This window comes from Mesoplodon densirostris, chromosome 19, assembly GCF_025265405.1.
Source record: "Mesoplodon densirostris isolate mMesDen1 chromosome 19, mMesDen1 primary haplotype, whole genome shotgun sequence".
NCBI lineage: Eukaryota > Metazoa > Chordata > Mammalia > Artiodactyla > Ziphiidae > Mesoplodon > Mesoplodon densirostris.
In genome coordinates, this window is record NC_082679.1 from 7,126,563 (window position 1) to 7,147,309 (window position 20,747).

At 50.2% G+C, this 20,747-nt stretch overlaps 1 protein-coding gene and 1 long non-coding RNA gene across 3 annotated transcripts; one reads left to right on the plus strand and one right to left on the minus strand.

Moving 5' to 3' along the window:
• The first annotated feature begins 788 nt into the window (after positions 1 to 788).
• TSKS (testis specific serine kinase substrate) lies at positions 789 to 15,911 on the plus strand. The gene is made up of 11 exons (XM_060085106.1): positions 789 to 958; positions 1,204 to 1,417; positions 10,236 to 10,331; positions 10,538 to 10,621; positions 10,954 to 11,037; positions 11,611 to 11,891; positions 12,356 to 12,550; positions 13,407 to 13,580; positions 14,258 to 14,393; positions 15,502 to 15,626; positions 15,758 to 15,911. Exons 1-11 carry the CDS (start codon positions 789 to 791, stop codon positions 15,909 to 15,911), a joined length of 1,713 nt encoding a protein of 570 aa, XP_059941089.1.
• Positions 6,912 to 12,555, minus strand: LOC132480721 (uncharacterized). Of its 2 annotated transcripts, XR_009530675.1 has the most exons (3): positions 12,342 to 12,555; positions 10,215 to 10,282; positions 6,912 to 8,915 (listed from the first exon to the last, which is right to left on the minus strand). It is a non-coding gene; the product is annotated as an uncharacterized LOC132480721 (long non-coding RNA). The 2 variants fall into 2 exon arrangements; XR_009530674.1 differs by lacking the exon at positions 10,215 to 10,282.
• Positions 15,912 to 20,747: the final 4,836 nt, after the last annotated feature.

The following is a 20,747-nucleotide window of genomic DNA, read 5'->3' on the forward strand; positions in this document are numbered from 1 at the left end:
GGACTCTCAACCACTGCGCCACCAAGGAAGCCCTATCTACGGTTTAAGACGCTCAGTCTGCAGGACTTTGTTACAGCAGTCCCGGGGTCTAATACAACTCCAAATATTCAACATGCACATCATGAACTATAGTTCAGTGCTTGTTTAGATTCTTTAATAGGCAGAATTCACACACAATAAAAGGCTCAAATCCCAGGTGCACAAATCGACAAGCTTTGACAAATGTCCACATGGCCATCACCCAGTTTTGATTCCCTTTATATCACGTTCGGACATCTGGTATTTTTGGTTTGTTTCTATTGCCTGCCTGTCCCCTTCCAACCCCCCATAGAATGTAAGATCCTCCAGCGCTGGTATCAAACCTCATCGTCCCCCAGATCCTGGGAAAGTGACAAATCCAATGTATTACATGATGAAGCAAGTCTGAATGGGGGGGCTGGGTGACCCCACAGTGAGTTTCAGGGAAAGGTAATTTGGACCCCTCCCAAGAACCAGTGCGTCCGTCCACTAAAAAGTTCTGGACTAGAATGAATTTCACTGTTTCTGAAGGGGAGGGACAGATCAGGGTAGAACTAGAATCCTGAACAAGAGTTCACTGACCCCCCCCCCCCCGGGGGAACGTGCCAAGTCACGTTTCCCCACCCCTGTGCCCCCCCGCTTACTGGGGCCCAGTGGTTGGGTCCTTTATGAGGCAGGCTTGTGGGGACAGGGGACTTGAGCGTCAGTGGTCAGTGTAGGTGGAGAGCCTCAGAGGAAGGAGCCCCTGGGAGCCGGGCCCTCCACAGGCCATGGCGAGCGTGGTGGTGAAAACGATCTGGCAGTCCAAAGAGGTCCATGAGGCCGGGGACCCCCCCGTGGGGGTCGAGAGTCGCTCCCAGCTGGTCTCCGAGGCTCCTGGGGGTGTGACCAGTCCATTCAAAGGGATCGCGAAGAGAAAGAAGGCCGTGTCCTTCCACGGGTGGGTTTGTCGCACCCTGTCGGGGGCGGTCCCAGCGCCCAGCCCTTGCCTCTGAGAGAGCACAAGTCCCACTGTGGGTGCTGGTGGAAAGGGAGGAAAACAGGCAGCAGGGATGGGGGAGAAAGAAGCAAGCAGGTGGCGAGGTTGAAGTCAGAGAGAGTAGGGAATGTGCAGAGAGGGAGGCAGGAGGGGCCATACCCTGCTGGGGTGGCATCTTGACCCTCCTGCCTGTTTCTCCTCCCCAGGGTGGCGCCTCGGATGTCCTATGAGCCAATGCACTGGTGCCTGAACCTCAAACGGTCCTCAGCCTGCACCAATGTGTCCCTGCTCAACCTGGCCGCCATGGAGCCCACCGACTCCTCGGGGACAGACTCAACCGTGGAAGACAGCGGCCTGCTGGCATTGCCCGTGCTCATCCCACCCCGGGCTCCAGATGACACAGACATCATGGAAATACTGGTGAGAGGGCCCTCGGCCAGGCTGGGTTCTCACCCTGGTGGTAGGCAAATACTGAGGATGGGTTTGGGGGGGTGTCTTCTTGATTTGGAATGAGAAGGTTCTTGTCACCCTTTGAGGCCCTACAGTCAGCCATGAATCTGCTCCATCCAGGGGGAATGCTGCCGGCTGCCTGTGTGTTGGTCTTTTGTTCATTCAGTCACTTCCAAATGTCCTGGGTGAAGCTGGAGTCACAGATAGGAATCAGGCCAGGTCCCTGCCCCAGGAAAGCCCCCAGTCTGGTGGGAGTGACAGATACAGACTGGGGTGACAAATTCCATAATGGAGGTACACTGGGGATCCCAGAAAAGGGCCCCTCAAACCAGGCTAGGGGTATCAGGGAAAACTTCTGGAGGAGGCAGTGTTGGAACTGGGCTTTGACGGATGAGCAGGAGTTCTCTGAGTGGACCACCTCAGACTGTGGGGCAAAACTGGGAGGTGAGCAAGATCTAAGAGAATTTAGAGAATTCCTGACTAGAGCATAGAATGCTACGGCTTGGTCCTTTAACTCTCCCACCAACCTCCACCCCCTGCCAGGCTTCTCCTGGGTCAGACCCTGAACTTGGCTTGACATGGACACTGAGAATTACACTAACAATAATCACGGCCATAATGATACTAATAAGATTCACTAGCGGGAATTCCCTGGCGGTCCAGTGGTTAGGATTCCAAGCTTCCACTGCAGGGGGCATGGCTTCAATCCCAGCTCGGGGAACTAAGATCCCGCATGCCACACAGCATGGTCAAAAAAAAAAAAAGATTCACTAGCATATACTGAGCACTTTCTGTGTTCCAGGAGCCTCAGTGTCCTCATCTGTAAAATGGAGATGCATGTGTTTATTCTTTCAAGAAATATTTCTTAAACACCTACAATGTGCCAGGCACTGCTCTAGGAAGAGGAAATATAGCAGCACCCAAAACAGAGTTCTGGAGAGAATTGCACCCATCTCATGAGGTTGTCATGACAATGAAATGAAATGAAATTCATGTAAAATGTTTAGCACAATAGTCAGTTGTACGCACGGAATAGTTAGTCATTATTATTATTATTATTTTTTTTTTCTTTTTGCGGTATGTGGGCCTCTCACTGTTGTGGCCTCTCCCGTTGCGGAGCACAGGCTCCGGATGCGCAGGCCCAGCGGCCATGGCTCACGGGCCCAGCCGCTCCGCGGCATATGGGATCCTCCCAGACCGGGGCACGAACCCGTATCCCCTGCATCGGCAGGCGGACTCTTAACCACTTGCGCCACCAGGGAGGCCCATTAGTCATTATTTTTATCCTCACTTCACAGATGAAGATATTGAGGCCCTAGAAGGTTAATTAGCATACCCAAAGTCATACGGCTTCTAAGTAGTGGAGCCGGGCTTAGGAATCAGCACCTGCATTGCTAGGGGCAGTAGAGGTCACTGTGGGAGCCCTGAAGAAGAAGGCCTTGGCCCAGCCGACCATGGTCAAGGAAGGCTTTCTGGAAAAGGCAGCACACAAGCTGGATCTTGAAGATAAGGAAGGCAGAATACAGGGAAGGGTATTCCACCTAGCTGGAACAGCATATGCAAAAGGGCAGGAGTTGGAAAGAGCCTGGGGAACATGTCCTTGTGGCTAGATTGTGGTGTGTGGGAGAAGTGAGGCTGGCAGGGGGTGGGCACAGGACACAGAGGCTCAGAAATATGGGCATTCTCCATTCTCTTGAGGACAATGGGGAGCCGCTGAGGGTTCCTGGGCAGGGGAGAGGAGCAACTCGGCATTTGGGCTCCATACCCATTTACTGAGCATCTACTATGTTCCAGGCACTGTGCGACATCCCTATGGTGGGGAGGGGGGTCTCGTTTTCCTCTCTTAGAGGTTCTGCAAGGAAGATGAAAACAAAAATAAGTGAGGTAGAGAGAGGTGGAGTGATCCCCTGCAAGGTTAGAGAGCTTGTAAGAAGCAGGGTCAGGACCAGAAGCTTAGCGAGTGTGAGGCTTTCTTTCCCTAGAAGATGCCTCTGGCCCAGGGTGGGAGACGTTTGGAGGGGAGAGACTGGAGGCAGGCAGGCCGGAGAAGAGACCGGGCGAGGGTCCAGGGTAAGAGGACCAGGTGGAGAGAAGCCAGCAGGCAGAGAGAGAGAGTCCATGTGGGATGGGTGGCCTGGGAGGCATTCCCTCCCACCAGAACACTTTCCTCCCCTTCTCTTCCTTCCAGCATCGCTCAGGCAGCACTTGCAGAGGTCCGCCTCCTACCAGAGCTATTTCTGAGTCACATCCTCCAGAGGATTGTGATGCCTGAGAAAGAGCCCCGGGAGGCCAAGATCAAGGTCTGATGCAGCTGCGGCTCACTGTGGGGCTGCAGGGGAGCATCAGCCTCGATGGGGCTTCTCCATAAACTAGAAAAAGTACTGTCAGTCAACACCTTAGGGTATGGGCAGGAACCGTGAGGAGGTGGACAGGAAGAACACAGGCTGGCACACAGCATCTGAGCTACATCAAGAGAGAAAGCTGGAGATGGGCAGAGAGGAGGGGGCGGAAACACAGAGAGAAAGGAGGTCAGAGACCCAGAGAGAGGAGGACGGGGACCTGGGGAGGGGGACAGAGACAGAAAACCAGAGACAGAGGGGGCCAGAGACCCAGAGAAGGAAGGAATGGACACCAGAGAGAGAGGTGGGACAGAGAACTAGAGAGGAAAGGAAGAGAACCCGGGAGCAATGGAGACCCTGGGTGAGAGAGTGATAATTCCCAGACTGGATGGAGGGTCAGCAGAAGAATGGTGAGGCAGACAGCTGTGGCTCCTGGCTTTTTTTTTTTTTTTTTTTTGGCCGCACTGTGCAGTTTGTGGGATTTTAGTTCCCCGACCAGGAATCGAACCCAGGCCCCTGGCAGTGAGAGCATGGAGTCCTAACCACGGGACCACCAGGGAATTCCCTGGCTCCTGTCTTAAGCTCTGACATCGTTATGAGGCCAAAGGATGCAACTGAGGAGGTAGTACCACTTTGGGGGAAGGTCAGTGCCTCCATGCGGAAACGGCCAGAGCAGGTCGTTTGAGCCCTGCTTGGAACTTGTCCTGCTTGGAACTTGTCCTGCTTGGAACTTGTCCTGCTTGGAACTTGCCCTGCTTGGAACTTGTCCTGCTGTCTACAGATTTCCCTGAGGCTGCTGTAGGGTCTTGGTGCTAAGCCCTTTCCTGGTAGGTCCTGTCGTGTTGTCTTAAAAACAATGCTGACACTAATCACTGCGCTTGGCTTATGGATCCTATAATCTTCTTGACCTTTCCTCACCACCATCTGAGCAAGGTATCCTCATTCCCATTTGACAAGAAGGGAAACCGAGGCAGGCTCGGAGTGGGGAATTGGATTGCCCAGTTGCATGGCATGTGGATGGCCAAGGAGAGGTTTCTCCCCAGGTTTGGCTCCCCACCACCACCACGCCATGCGCTTTTTTAGCCAAGGCTAGCAGCCTCTGCTGTCACCATTCCCCAAATCCGATCTCAGTGAAGCTAAAACTCACCTCCAGTGACCCCAGATGCACTTTCTCTTTTCCCAAGTATTGACCAAGGGCCTTTCTGGATTAGCCTGTGTTCCTCCCAACAGCAGCCCTGTGAAGGTAGTTATTAGTCCCTCCCCATTTTACAGGTAGGGAAACAGAGGCTTAGAGAGGTGAAGTCCCCTCCCTGAGGTCATACAGCTAGTAAGTGGAAGAACTGAGTTGACTCTAGAACCTGCTCCCCTAGTGTCCCAGAACAGCTACCTATGGGAAATCCAAGACCGTTGGGTCTTCAGTTTTAAAATATCACAGCTATTGTTGTGAAACAAATGATTCCTGACCTTAAAACAACAAACCTGGAGTGGCTTAATTGGGTGGTTCTGGCTTAGGGTCTCTCATGAGGGTGTAGTCAAGATTTTTTTTTTTTTTTTTTTTTTTTTTTTTTTCCTTTTTGCGGTATGCGGGCCTCTCACTGTTGTGGCCTCTCCCGTTGCGGAGCACAGGCTCCGGACGCGCAGGCCCAGCGGCCACGGCTCACGGGCCCAGCCGCCCCGCGGCACATGGGATCCTCCCAGATCGGGGCACGAACCCGTATCCCCTGCATCGGCAGGCGGACTCTCAACCACTGCGCCACCAGGGAGGCCCTGTAGTCAAGATTTTGACAGGGGCTGCAGTCATCTGAAGGCTTGACTGGAGCTGGAGGTTGGGCTTCCAGGATGACACACTCACACGGCTCTTGGTTGGAGGCCTCAGTTCCTTGCCACACGGGCCTCTCCATAGGTAGCTGCTTAGAACATGGCAACTATCATTCTCCAGAGTAAGAGTGAGCAAGAAGAAAGATATGGTTCCTCTTATGAACTCATTTCTTAAGTCACATACCATCACTTCTGCCTTATTTACTAGGTATGAGTCACTAAGTCCAGCTGACACTCAAGTGATGGGAATAAGGCTCTACATTTTAAAAGAGCCTCAAAAAAATTGTGGGCACATTTTAAACCACCATGGTTTTGTGTGGGTTTTATTGGTTTTTAATTTTTTTCTTTTTTGTAGGTGCCCTTCACCAGGATGAGGAAGTTCCCTTGTGCTTCTAGTTTGTTGAGTGTTTTTATCATGAAAGGGCATTGGATTTTGTCAAATGCTATTTCTGTATTCATTGACATGATTGTATTTTTTCCCCCTATATTTTACTAATACGGAATGTTACATGGGTTTTCACGGTGAACCAATTTTGCATTCCTGGGATAAATCCTACTTGGCATGGTGTATAATCCTTTTTATATGCTGCTGGACTTGGTTTGCTAGTATTTTGTTAAAATTTTTGTGGATGCTTTCCGAAGGAATATTGATCTGTAGTTTTATTATCTGGTGATCTCTTTGGTTTTGGTATCAGGGTAACATTGGCCTCATAGAATGAGTTAGTTCCCTCCTCTTCTGTTTTGTTTGTTGTGTTTGTTTTCTGTTTGTTTGTTTTTTGGTGAAGGGTTTGAGATGAATTGGCAGCAACTCCTTTTTAAGTGATAGGTAGAATTCACAAGTGAAGCCATCTAGGCTTTTTTTTTTTTTGCTGTACGCGGGCCTCTCACTGTTGTGACCTCTCCTGTTGCGGAGCACAGGCTCCGGACGTGCAGGCTCAGCAGACATGGCTCACGGGCCCAGCCGCTCCACGGCATGTGGGATCTTCCCGGACCGGGGCACGAACCCGTGTCCCCTGCATCGGCAGGCGGACTCTCAACCACTGTGCCACCAGGGAAGCCCTAGGCTTTTTTTGTTGGAAGTTTTAAAATTACTAACTCAACCTCTTTACTATTACAGGTCTATCCAGATGTCCTAGCTCTTCTTGAGTTAGTGTTTTGCTAGGAATTTGTCCATTTCATCTAGGTTATCAAGTTTGATGACATACAATTCTTCATAGTGTTCCCTTGTCATCTTTTCTCTTTCCGTAAGATTAGTAGTAATGTTCCCTCTTTCCTTCCTGATTTTAGTAATTTGAATCTTCTTCCTCTTTTTCATGGTCAGTCTAGCTTAAAAGTTGTCAATTTTGTTGACCTTTTCAAAAAACCAACTTCTGGTTTTGTTGATTTTTCTCTACTGTTTTTCTATTCTCTATTTCATTTTTTTTCCACTCTAATCTTTATTATTTCCTTCATTCTGCTACCTTTGGGCTGTCTCTTCTTTTTCTAGTTTCTTAAGGTGGAAGATTAGGTTACTGATTTTAAGTTTTTGTTTTGGTTTTTGGTTTTTTTTGCAGTACACAGGCCTCTCACTGCTGTGGCCTCTCCCGTTGCGGAGCACAGGCTCCAGACGCACAGGCTCAGCGGCCATGGCTCATGGGCCCAGCCGCTCCGCGGCATGTGGGATCTTCCTGGACCAGGGCATGAACCCATGTCCCCTGCATCGGCAGACTCTCAACCACTGTGCCACCAAGGAGGCCCCTTAAGTTCTTTTTTGATGTAGGTGTTTACAGCTCTAAATTTCCCTCAAAGTATTGCCTCTGCTGCATCCCACAAGTTTTGGTATGTTGTGTTTTCATTTTCCCTCATTCCTAAGTATAATTTCTCTTGTGATTTCTTCTTCTACCCATTGGCTGTTTATGAGTGTGTTGTTTAATTTCCATATATTTGTGAGTTTCTCAAATTTCTTTCTGCTATTGATTCCTGATTTCATTCTACTGAGGTCATTGAGGTCAGAAAACATACTTTGTTTTCAAATCCTTTTAAATTTATTGAGACTTGTTTTGTCACTTAATATATGGTCTGTCCTCGACCATATGAACAATGTTTAATTTCACTTGAGAAGAATGTGTATTCTTTTATTTTTATTTTTATTTTTTTTTTTTTGCGGTATGCGGGCCTCTCACTGCTGTGGCCTCCCCCGTTGCGGAGCACAGGCTCCGGACGCGCAGGCTCCGGACGCGCAGGCCCAGCGGCCACGGCTCACAGGCCCAGCCGCTCCGCGGCATATGGGATCCTCCCAGACCGGGGCACGAACCCGTATCCCCTGCATCGGCAGGCGGACTCCCAACCACTTGCGCCACCAGGGAGGCCCGAATGTGTATTCTTTTGTTGGGTGGAATGTTCTGTAGGTGCCTGTTAGGTCTGGTTGGTTTATAGTGTCGTCCAAGTCCTATCTCCTTGGTGATCTACTCTCTAGTTGTTCAATCCATTCTTGAAATTGAGGTATTGTAGTCTCCAACCATTACTGTTAAGTTGTCAATTTCTCCCTTCAATTCTGTCAGTGTCTTTTTTTTCTTTTTGGCCACACTGTGGGGCTTGCAGATCTTAGCTCCCTGACCAGGGATTGAAACTGGGCCCTCGGCAGTGAAAGCACGGAGTCCTAACCACTGGACTGCCAGAGAATTCCCAATTCTATCAGTTTTTTTTTTTTTTTTTTTTTGCGGTACGTGGGCCTCTCACTGTTGTGGCCTCTCCCATTGCGGAGCACAGGCTCCGGACATGCAGGCTCAGCAGCCATGGCCCACGGGTCCAGTCGCTCCATGGCATGTGGGATCTTCCCAGACCGGGGCACGAACCTGTGTCCCCTGCATCGGCAGGCAGACTCTCAACCACTGCGCTGCCAGGGAAGCCCTCTATCAGTTTTTGATTCATGTGTTTTGAAAGTCTATTAGGTGCATATATATTTATGATTGTTATAATCTCCTCAATGACTTGACTCATAGTTTTGGCCAGTTTGGAGGGGTGGAATTTGGGGGTTCCTGACCCTACCATTTTGCTGATGTCACCTTAATACAATATTTCTTATCACACTTGTTCTCCAGAGCAGTTACGCAAGAAATGTGAAGTTGTTCTCATTTTACAATGGAGGAAGCTTGTTCTCTCTTTTCTTTGTGTATTAGTTCAGCAGCTGTGAAAGAAACCAAAATAGCTGCTTGAAGCAGGATAGTTTGTTGCTCACATAAATGTCTCAAGTATAGCAGGTCTCTTCAAATGCAGTAGGTTAGAGGCTCCAGTGTTCTGGGGGCTCAGCTATTAAGTCACAAGTTTGGCTGCTGTAACAAAAAGGTACAAAGTAGCATAGTTTAAACAAGATGGAAAATGTTCTCTTGGTTACATGTATAAAAGTATACATAAGTGGTTGGAATTGAGTATGGCGGCTTCACAGGGTTGAGGATTCAGTCTTTTTTTTTTTTTTTTTTTTTTTTTTTGCGGTATGTGGGCCTCTCACTGCCGTGGCCTCTCCCATTGCAGAGCACAGGCTCCAGATGCACAGGCTCAGCGGCCATGGCTCACGAACCCAGCCGCTCCACGGCATGTGGGATCCTCCCAGACTGGGGCACGAACCCACGTCCCCTGCATCGGCAGGCGGACTCTCAACCACTGCACCACCAGGGAAGCCCCAGTCTTCTTTTATATTGTGTCCTCCATCTCATGGTCCAAGATGGCTGCTCTGGCTTTAGCTACCAACATTGTAGGGAGAGAGAAAGGGAGGTATGCTCCCTACTTTCCTTTATTAAAGGCATGACTTGGAAATTGCCTACGTTATTTCCACTCATATTCCATTGGCCAGAACTTAGTCACATGGCCACACCTGGCTGTAAGGGCAGCTGGGAATTGTAGTCTTTGGCTGAGCAGTGAAGAACCAGGCTAACTCTTCTATAAATGTGGAAATGGGAGAGTGGAGATCCTATCACATGCATCCCTCCTGAGCCAGTTCGTTTGACAGGAGTCACAGAGCATTTTATGGTGACATAAGGTAGCAATGAACAGAGGCCATATGGCATCATGGTTTGAAACAAAGGCTCTGAGCATAAATTCTGACAAGGCCACCTCCTGTCTCGTGTACCCGGGAGTACAAGGGACATCCCCTCTCTGGGCCTCATTTGCCTCGCTTGCAAAATGGGGCAAATAACCTCAAGAGGTGTGGTTGTGAGGAATAAAAAGGAAAACGTGGGTAAGGGCTTGGCTTGGGGCATAGTGAGTGTTTATATCTGGAAAGTGGGTTATCTTTAGAATTCTCCACTGCCTGGAGAGAAAGACAAGGCATGTGTTTTAACAGTTTATCTTATTTATGTCTGTGGACCCCAAAGGCATTTATCTCAGTTTAAGACCATCCTCCTTCTCCCTCATGTCTGAGCTTCCCACTCCCCACTCCCTCCTGGATCCTACTTATTTTTCTTGCCATCCGCTAAGCAGAAAACGAGGCTGCCCCCTGGTTTTATAGCAAGAATCAAAGAGGTGCAGCCCTGGCCCCAAATTCCACAGCTATTCCAGGGCAGAATCAAGGTGTAAAGCTAGTTCTAGACTTTCTCTTGTGGTTGGGGTTTGCTCCCACGTACCCACTGACCCACCTGTCTCCCGTTCTTCCCCAGAGTTGGGTTAACAGTGGACTGGTCCACGCCAAAGATTCCATCACCAGCTTGAAGGAAAAGACCACCCGGGTTAACCAGCACGTGCAGACGCTGCAGGTCGTGAGGACCACCCGCCCCCTCCCGCAACATCTCCTCTTCCTCCAGGGTCACGTTGCCCTCTTAGAGCTATCCTCCAACTCAATGCACCCATAGCCCAGCTGGGGAGACTGAGGCTCAGAAGGGAAAGGAAGCTTCCCGCCTCTCCCCGCCACGGGGTGTCTCCTTGAGGCCCTGGCTAACCCCTCCTCCCTTCCATGCTACAGACTGAGTGTTCTGTGCTGAGTGAGAATCTAGAGAGAAGGCGGCAAGAGGCGGAAGAACTAGAAGGGTACTGTCGTCAACTCAAGGTGAGCCGCTGTGGGGCAGGAGCGGGGCGGGAGTAGGAAGCGGAAGTAGGAAGAGGGTGAGAGGAAGTGGGGAGGAATGGAGTGGTGGACAGGAGAGAGGTGAGGTGAAGTGGAAAAGGAGCATGGGAGAGGTCCGAGGAAGAACCATTTCTTCAGCCAAGGGAACCAAGCCGGGGAAGGGCAGACCAATAAGCAGAAGGCAGACCTTGCGGAAGGAGGGGGCGTGCCTTAAACGCGGGGGGTGGAGGCTATACGGAAAATAGCGAGGGTAAGGGTTGGGAGGCGGAACTGGAATGGGAAGGCAGGGCCCCCGCCCTGGTGTCCTGACTCAGGAGAACTGCCGGAAGGTGACCCGGTCGGTGGAAGATGCTGAAATAAAAACCAACGTCCTGAAGCAGAACTCTGCCCTGCTGGAGGTAAGGGGGAGGGGTCTAAGGGTTTGAGGAAGGTGCTCAAGTAACCGAGGTACTTGAGGTAGACTTCAGGTGGGACTTCCCGCCCTGCCACCACCACCACCACACTTCCCCTTCCTGTTCATGGTCATACTTTTCCATGAACAGTCATATTCAAGTCCCGGAGAGAGGGATTCGTATCGGACTTGGAGTGGGAGTGCCTGTCCTGCCCACATACCCACTCATTTCCCACCAAAATGTTGGAAAAGCTTCAGCTGTTCTTCCTAAACAGGAGGGACTGGAATTGGATGCCCTCGAGGATTAGAGTGAGGGTGGAGGGATAGATGGAGACACAGAGGCAGGCATTCAGTCCAAGGTGAGTTGGACTCCAGCTGGGCTTCGAATGGGGCATTCCTCCCTAGTAACAGCAAGCGGGAGTCCATTAAGACTGCAGGTGGGACTTCCGGATATCCCGTGTCCACATCCATTCACTTTCCAGCCTCAGGAATTCACTGGGCGGATTTGGTGGTGGAGGCGGTGGTAGTGGTGGGAGGCAAGGGGCCGGACGCAGTAACCCTGCCCTCTTTCCCCGCCCAGGAGAAGCTGTGCTACCTCCAGATGCAGGATGAGACGCGCAGGAGGCAGGAGGCTGAGCTGCAGGGGCTGGAGCAGAAGCTGGAGGCTGGCCTCTCCCACCACGGCCTGGGCCTCGCCACCCAGCCCCCAGGCTGCTCCAGCCCGCCAGGGAGCCCCGACGAACCCCCGCGACGGCGAGGCCTGGCCCTAGGCGGCTGGGGAATGGGGCCCCGGGCAGGGGAGGGCCCCACCGTGAGCGAGCAGGAGTTGCAGAAGGTCACTGCCGCCCTTGAAGAGCTGAGGTGAGTGGGATCCTTGGATGGGCCCAGGGGGTGGAGCCTCGAAGAGGAGCGTTCTGGGGGCGGTGACCCGGAAGGGCAGGACTTCGAAGAACCGAGTTTTGAATATAGGGCCGGTGGCAGGGAGGTCCGCGTCTGGTGAAAATGAGTGGGCGGGTTTGGGGACGTGGCAGGTCTTTGGAGGCTCCAACTCCGGGGGACAGGGTTGGCGCGAGCGGTATCTTGAGGAGACAGTGTCTGGAGGAGCTGATGTGGGGCTGGGAGGCAGGTCGAGAGAAGGCCAGGATACCTGATAAGGGGATAGAGGCAGGGTTCTGGAGGACATGAGAGGATCCCAGTAAGTGAACAGGCCAGGAGAATTCGGGGACAGGGTGGGTCCGGAGCCACGGGTGTGGTCTTGGCGGGGCGCGGCGGACGGGGCGTGTCCAAACCTAGCCCTGACGCGTTCCTTACCTCTACCCCTACAGGAGGGAGGTGTCCTCACTGACCGCCCGGTGGCATCAGGAGGAGGGGGCCGTGCAGGAGGCCCTACGGCTGCTCGGGGGCCTCGGCGGCAGGCTTGACAGCTTCCTGGGCCAGTGGGAGCGGGCGCAGCGCGAGCAGGCTCAGGCCACGCGGGGCCTGCAAGAGCTGCGGGGCCGGACGGAGGAGCTGTGCACCATGTAAGGGCCCAGACTAGCGCACGGGGCGGGGACGTGGGAGGGCGGAGCCTTGAGGGAAAGGGGTGGGCCAATCAGCTGGAGCCAATCGGGTGGAGCGCATATACTGACAGGTGGAAGCCCCAGTTAGAGAGTAGGGAGGGGCGTGTTATACCTAAGAAGGACTGAGGGGCGGAGCCACTTAGAGAAGAGGTGAGTTCCACACCTTAAAAAGACAAGGGGCGGAGCCAAGTAGGAACAGGGGAAAACAATTAGAGAACAGGGAGGTACATTCCCGACAATAAAACGCAAAAGGAGGTACCAATCAGAGCAGAGGGGGCAAGGCAGAGCGGGGTATTGAAAACTGGGTGGAGACAGAGGTACTGGGCTAATTTTGGGTGGCGCCTTGCTGGGACTACAGGTTTCCCTGCCATCCAAAAGTAGAGCAGTTCCTGTGAAACCTTCGGTAAGCCAAAATAGCATAAAGCGAAGAAGCAATTACCTTAGAATACATCTTGCTAACAGATGCACAAAATAAATTGAGATAAAGCACAGGTGCCCATACACAACACAGTTCAAAGCTATGGTGGCTTGGTGCTGAGATACTGAGTGTAGTTCTCAGAGAAGGGGCTTGGTGGCGCCACTCTCGCTGCCTGGAGTGTGTCCTGCTTCTGTAACAGCTTGCTACAAAACAAATGCTTTGCGCTTTTTTTCATAAAAGGGAAAATCCTCTTCGGACTTCTTTTGGTTAGTGAAAACAGGTACTAATGTAGGCCTTTTGTAAAAATGAAGTGGGGTAAAGCGAACTTTCAAAAATCGGAGGATGCCTGTATACTGTTGGAGAGGCGACCTCACTGCACTGTTTACTCTCACACCGCAGGGTGGAGCGGTCAGCAGTGTCTGTGGCTTCACTGAGGAACGAACTGGAGGAGCTGGGCCCAGTGAAACCGATTCTGGAGGAGCTTGCGCAGCACTTTCAGAGCCCTCCTAGAGGGTCTGACCTCTCTATGAACCTGGATCGGGCCCCCCAAGGCTCCTGTGCCCGCTGTGCCAGGTAAGGGGGCAGCGCCTGGCTCCAGGTGCATTCTGCATCGTATTGAGGACCAAGCATTGAAGGAGATGAGACTTTAGCAAGAGTGGAGAGGGAAATTCATTGTGGGAGACAGGGCATCCCCATGTATTGTAGGATGGGCCAGTCTCGTGGCATTATGGGAGTCACATTTCTTCCCTCCCCACAAGGTGAAGTCAGTATCTTGTGGAACGCAAGAAAGACTTGATATGTTTCGAGCATCTTGGATTTCCAGTGCATTGCGGGAAGGCTGGGCAGTGGTACTGGGTGGGGGGGCAGGTTTTCTCAGTGCATCGTAGGGAAATGAGACCTTGGGGTGTTGGAAGCTGATAGATACCATGCTTGATCTGTATTAGGAAGAGTGCAGGGCACTTCCAATACAACATGGGATCGGTTTTAACTAGTGCATTGTGGGAAATGTGAGTTTTTGATGAACCGAGGACCGTGTGGTAGAAATCCCCAGGCACTGTGAGAACTCCCCACGCTGTGGAAACCAGAGCATACCAGATGAACTGCAGTTTGGGCCCAGTGCATGGTGGGAAGGTTGCCTGGGTGCATAGTGGAAATGGGACCTGGGTGGAGGCTGGGCAGACGGGCATGGTATATCCTGGGAATGGAGTTGGTCTGAGACCTCTTTCACCTGGTGACTACCCCTCCCCCAGCCAGGGACAGCAGTTGTCCACGGAGTTCTTGCAGCAGCTGCTGGAGCGAGCGCTGACCCCGCTAGTGGACGAGGTGAAGCAGAGGGGCCTGGCTCCTGCCTGCCCCAGCTGCCAGAGGCTACACAAGAAGATTCTGGTACCAAGGACCATGGGCCACTATGCCCCACTTTTTGGTCAGGGCAGGGCGGGGGAGCCCCAGGCACAAGGATACTTCTGGTGTGTGGCAGGATGGGAAGGATGAGCTGTGGCCAGCAGGTGTTGGGGGGACACTTGGCTCTAATACATCGGGATGGGGTGAGAGGGGAGCTGTTTGGTGTTTAGTGAGTCATAGGTCAATCATTATGGAAGCTTGGGTAATGGATATGGGCCCAAAGCATGATGGGACATGGATCTGGTGCACTGTGGGACAGAGGAGACAAACACCAGTCTATAGCTTCATGGAATATAAGCCTGATTTTCTAGGAGCCTTAAGAGAGGCAATGCATTATATGGGATCACTGAGATCAGAGAGGGGACCCAGCAAATAGCAGGTCACAGTAAGCTAATGCATTATGGGAAATGGAACCACAGCTCTTCATGAGGCATTGCACACAGACTCAGGCCCAATAACTGATGGAACTTGAGGCTGGTGTACATTCTGAAACATAGAGATCTAGTGTATTATGGGATATTGGCCTAATGTATGATGGGATATGAGTTGTAGTGGGTGAAACAGACAAATGAGGCAGTAACGGACAGTCATGTGGCAGATCTAGAGGACTAAGACGTGACAGGACATGGGGGCTGGTACACTGTGGGGTATAGGGAACCAGAGCACTGAGGACTATTACTGTGGCCGAGAGGCTGGCCTAATAGATAAGACGTGGGGGTCACATCCCATAATGTGAATTATGGGATGTAGATGATCACCATGTGATGGGATACTGGGGCCCAGACATCAAATGCATGATGGTTCATGGGCATTAGGGGACAATGTGATAGATGCTGATTTAGTGTTTACAGGGACAAAGAAGGCCAGTGCAATGGGGGACAGACAGTGGGACAGACACAAGTCTAGTGCACAATGGGACTTGGGAGGCCCAGTGCACTGTGGGATGCTGGGGTCAGCCTCAACTTCAAGGCATGATGGGATACTCTGGGGGAGGAATGCGGGCCCTAGGGGACCCTGCCCTTTGCCCTCCACGATCCAGATCCCCCTCCACCCAGTCCACCAAGCCCAGCAGCACCTACACTCCTCTCCCCAGGAGCTGGAGCGCCAGGCCTTGGCCAAACATGTCAGGGCAGAGGCCCTGAGCTCCACCCTTTGGCTGGCCCAAGACGAAGCCTTGCGGGCCAAGAACATGCTGCTGACGGACAAGATGAAGCCGGAGTGAGGAAGGAGGCTGAGGGCATGGGAGGAGGGTGAGGTCTTGGGGAAAGGGCTTGAGTCACCCCCGGCTTCCACACCAGCCCCGAGGCATCAGGCCTCCCGAGCACTAACTGCCCACTCTCTCGTTACAGGGAGAAGGTGGCTGCTCTGGACTGTCTACACTTGAAGATGTGCTCCCTCCACGATCAACTCAGCAACCTGCCACTTGAGGGGTCCATGGGGACAATGGGGGGAGGAAGTGGTGGAACTCCCCCAAAACGTGGGGGCCCAACCCCTGAGCAATAAATGGCACCTCATGCTGGCATGAATTCCATCTCCTTTTTGGCACCAAAAGAGGGCCAGTAAAATTGCACACACACCATGCACCAGCCTCTGTGTTCACCATGACTCGATCCTCAGCCAACAGGGTGTCGATGGTGGTACAGTTCTTTAGTTTCTTGGGGGGTTTTTTGTTTTTAAATATTTATTTATTTATTTATTTACTTTTTTTATTTGGCTGCACTGGGTCTTTTTTTTTTTTTTTTTTTTTTTTTCTTTTTTTTTTCTTTTTGCGGTATGCGGGCCTCTCACTGTTGTGGCCTCTCCCGTTGCGGAGCACAGGCTCCGGATGCGCAGGCCCAGCGGCCATGGCTCACGGGCCCAGCCGCTCCGCGGCACATGGGATCCTCCCAGACCGGGGCACGAACCCGTATCCCCTGCATCGGCAGGCGGACTCTTAACCACTGCGCCACCAGGGAGGCCCTGCACTGGGTCTTAGTTGCTGCTCACAGGATCTTTTAGTTGTGGCATGTGGGATCTTCGTTGCGGCATGCGGGATCTAGTTCCCTGACCAGGGATCGAACCCAGTCCCCCTGCATTGGGAGCTCAGAGTCTTAACCACTGGACCACCAGGGAAGTCCAGTACAGTTCTTTGAAAAGGAGGCAGGGGGTAGAAATAAGGTTCTGTGGTGGAGTTTGAGCCTGTCAAGCCAACATTTTTAAGGATGACTTTTACTAGATAATGATACTGTCTACCACTGTGTAAAAAAAGTACCCTCCCCTCCAAAAAACTTAGCAGCTTATAACATATTATCTTACATTTCTGAGGGTCAGGAATCTGGGAGTGGCGTAGCTGGATGGTACTGGCTCAGGGTCCTCATGAGTTTTTGGTCAGGATGTCAGCTGGGGCTGCTGTCGCCTGAAGGCTTGCCTGGGGCTGGATGTTACACTTCCAAGATGGCGCATTCACATGGCTTTTGGTTGGAGGCCTCAGTTTCTCATTGCAGCTAACTTCCCCCAGGGCAAGCAGTCTAAGAACAAGCAGGAAACTAAGGTGCCTTTAATACCCTAGTCTTTGAAGTTGCATACCATCATTTTCTCTTTTTATACTCACTAGAACTGAGTCACTAAGTCCAGATCATACTCACAGGGTGTGTCAAAGAATTTGAAGACATATTTTGAAGAGAATGTCAATTTGTGTATATATTTTAAACCACCACACTAATACTATTTTTAAATGTACAGTTGAAATATAAACAGAAAAGTTCACAAGTTAAAAGTGGAACAGCTTAGGGCTTCCCTGGTGGCGCAGTGGTTGAGAGTCCACCTGCCGATGCAGGGGACAGGGGTTCGTGCCCCAGTCCAGGAAGATCCCACATGCCGTGGAGTGGCTGGGCCCATGAGACATGGCCGCTGAGCCTGCGCGTCCGGAGCCTGTGCTCCGCAACGGGAGAGGCCACAACAGTGAGAGGCCCGTGTACCGCAAAAAAAAAAAAAAAAAAAAGAACAGCTTGGACTTCCCTGGTGGCGCAGTGGTTAAGAATCTGCCTGCCAATGCAGGGGACACGGGTTCGAGCCCTGGTCCGGGAAGATTCCACATGCCGTGGAGCAACTAAGCCCGTGCACCACAACTACTGAGCCTGTGCTCTAGAGCCCACAAGCCACAACTACTGAGCCCGTGTGCCACAACTACTGAAGCCTGCGGGCCTAGAGCCTGTGCTCCGCAACAAGAGAAGCCACTGCAATGAGAAGACTGTGCGCAGCAACAAAGACCCAATGCAGCCAAAAATAATTTTTTTTAAAAAGCCAGTCGTTTAAAAATATGTGAACAGCTCAATGAATTATCATGAAATGGACATGTTTGTGTAACCACCACCGAGATTTAGAAACTACACCTGACCAGCATTCCCTGAATCTCAATCACTACCCTTTCCTTCTGCCCCAAAGGTAACCCCTATTCTTCTAACACCATTGCAATAAGGTAAGAAAAGAGACTATAGGATAGGAAAGGAAGAAAACTATCATTATTCTGAGATGGCATAACTACATATAATCATAGAGAATCCAACTGAATCTATAAATTACTAAAAATCAGTGAGTTTAGCAAGGAAGCTGAATAAAAGGTGACATAAAAAAATTATCTCTGTATGCCAGTGATGAAAGTTTAGAAAACGAAGAACTTTCAAAGGTGCTATTTCTAAGTAGCATAAAACTAAAAAATGTCTAGGAATCCAACAAAAGATAAGTTATGATCTCTACATCAAACTTTAAAATATTATTGCGAGAAGTTAAAGACCTTAACAAATGGGGAGTTATACCATATTCATGGTTTATAAGATGTCATTATAAAGATGTTACTTCTCTCCAATTGATTTATAGATTTGAAGATAGCAGATACGAGATTTATTAATGTGGTTCTGTTTGTACCAACAAGACAATGGGAACTGGGGGATCTAAAATCTCTCAGAGGATGAATAATTATTCTCATTTTATATAGTGCTATGGACTCTATGTGTCCCTCAAAATTCATATGTTCAAGCCCTAATCCCCAATGTGGTGGTATTTAGAGATGGGGCCGTTGGGAGGTAATCAGATGAGGTCATGAGGGTGGAGCCTCATGATGGGATTAGTGCCTTTTTAAGAAGAGACAACCTCTCTCCCTACCATGTGAGGATACAGCAAGAAGGCAGCCATCTGAAAACAAGGAAGCAAGCTTTTCACCAGGCACTAAATCTGCCAGCACTTTGCCCTGGGATTTCCCAGCCTCCCGAACTGTGAGAAATAAATTGTTTAAACTACCCAGTCTCTGGAATTTTGTTATAGCAGCCTGAACTGAGGAAGCTACAGAGGAGGAACTAGGTCCAGAGAGGATAAATGATTTACACAAGGATACGTAGTTAATGGGTAAAAGAACCAGAATTACAACACATTTTATATTCCTCCTAGAGACAGTGTATTCTAGGGATAACTGTAATCCCGTTTTCCCCCTACACAGATATCATTTCACTGAAGTTCAAGCAGATGAATACCTAATCCCAGAATCCCGTTTTGGGGATCTGTTTCCTGAGATCACTCTTTGCACCAAGAACCACAGCAGTCAAGACTCAACTGAGGGACTTCCCTGGCGGTCCAGTGGTTAAGACTCCATGCTTCCACTGCAGGGGTAACAGGTTAGATCCCTGGTCATGGAACTAAGATCCTGCAAGCCACACGGCACAGCCAAAACATAGAAAATTTTAAAAATTAAAATTAAAAAAAGGTAAGCATGGTGAAAGACTCAACTGAATATCACTATCCTTGTGGCCATTTTTAGTGCCCTAAAGGTTAACTGCAGTAGCTACTTGATCTCCCAAGTCACTTATTTCAGTTGGAACCTCATCACAGTCAACATGGATGCTAACATATGATTCACCATGATGCCACTGCAGAGTATGGATTACTAGCATCCCATTTTTTGGCAAGGAGCTCATCACTACGTTCAAATCCTAAAAAATAACTAAACCACCTCCAAACCCCATCTTTTGACAATCTGCTTCTTGCCAGTATTGATGTCAGCCAAAATATATTCAGGAGGGCTTCCCTGGTGGCGCAGTGGCTAAGAATCCGCCTGCCAATGCAGGGTACAGGGGTTCAATCCCTGGTCCGGGAAGATCCCACATGCCGTGGAGCAACTAAGCCTGTGTGCCACAACTACTGAGCCTGTGCACCTAGAACCCTTGCTTTGCGACAAGAGAAGCCACAGCAATGAGAAGCCTGCACACCACAACAAAGACCCAACGCAGCCATAAATAAATACATTTATTTTAAAAAAAGATATAATCAGGAGACAGAAATCACACCAGTTATTTTCACAGAGACGATTTCATATAAAGAAATGTTACTTAGGTATGAAGTGTTGGTAACCAGGTAACTGAAAAGGCAAAAAGAGAGCCCTATGCTATCATGGTCGTAGTAACTACGGGAAGCAGCTAACACCCCTGGTGCAGGAAAAACAAAGGATATAGGTTAGAATTATGAAAACTAAACACTTGGATGAGAGGCTCACTGAAGATGAAACTCAGACCATGAGGAGGAGGGGATTGTTCAGATGGTGCAGGTGTATCTGACCTCAGAGGACCACCAGGGACGAGGACCTTCCTTGGAAGCACCCTGAAATGGTGCTGGCATCTGTGAGGGCGTGCAAGATTTGGAAAAACTGCAAACTAGATTTAGCAGCTGCTACAGGAAGGAACTGCCTCAGCTGGGGTAAAGAAGCTGTGCTGGGTGATGCTGATGAGAACAAGAAACTGACAGGAAATAAGCAGAGAGCAAACCGGAAGAGCCCAGTCCCACTGCTTCCTCCAGGCTTCTACAGTCCCTTTGGTGCCCCCTATTGGCAGAGTCGAACACAGCCAGTCGGCAAAGAAGAAGTGCAGTTTGCAGAGTCCCAGAGTCCCAGATTCACAAGGGAGTGAATTTGAAACCAAAAGATAATAGTTTAATAACTGTGCCCACATAACTGTAGTGTGTGCCAAGGACTAGCGGCTATAAGTAATCCAATTCTGTACCCCTAAGGCCCAAATATATCTTTTAAAGCATGCTTGAATACCTGAGAGTAATTATTTTCCTGGATAGCTAGTCTGAATGTTGTGCTGATATTAATTCTATCCAAATTCCATTGTGGTTTTAATGCAAATTCAATCAAAATCCCAATGAGATTATTTTTTAAAGAATTTTATCCAATTATTCTAAAGGTCTTCTGAAGAAATAAGATGAGAGAAGCAAAGATTTTTTTTTTCTACCGAAGAGTAAATAAGATGGGTCTAAAGCCAATATATTAAAATATAAGGTAACTCTAATCATGTGGTTCTGAAGGAAGATTAA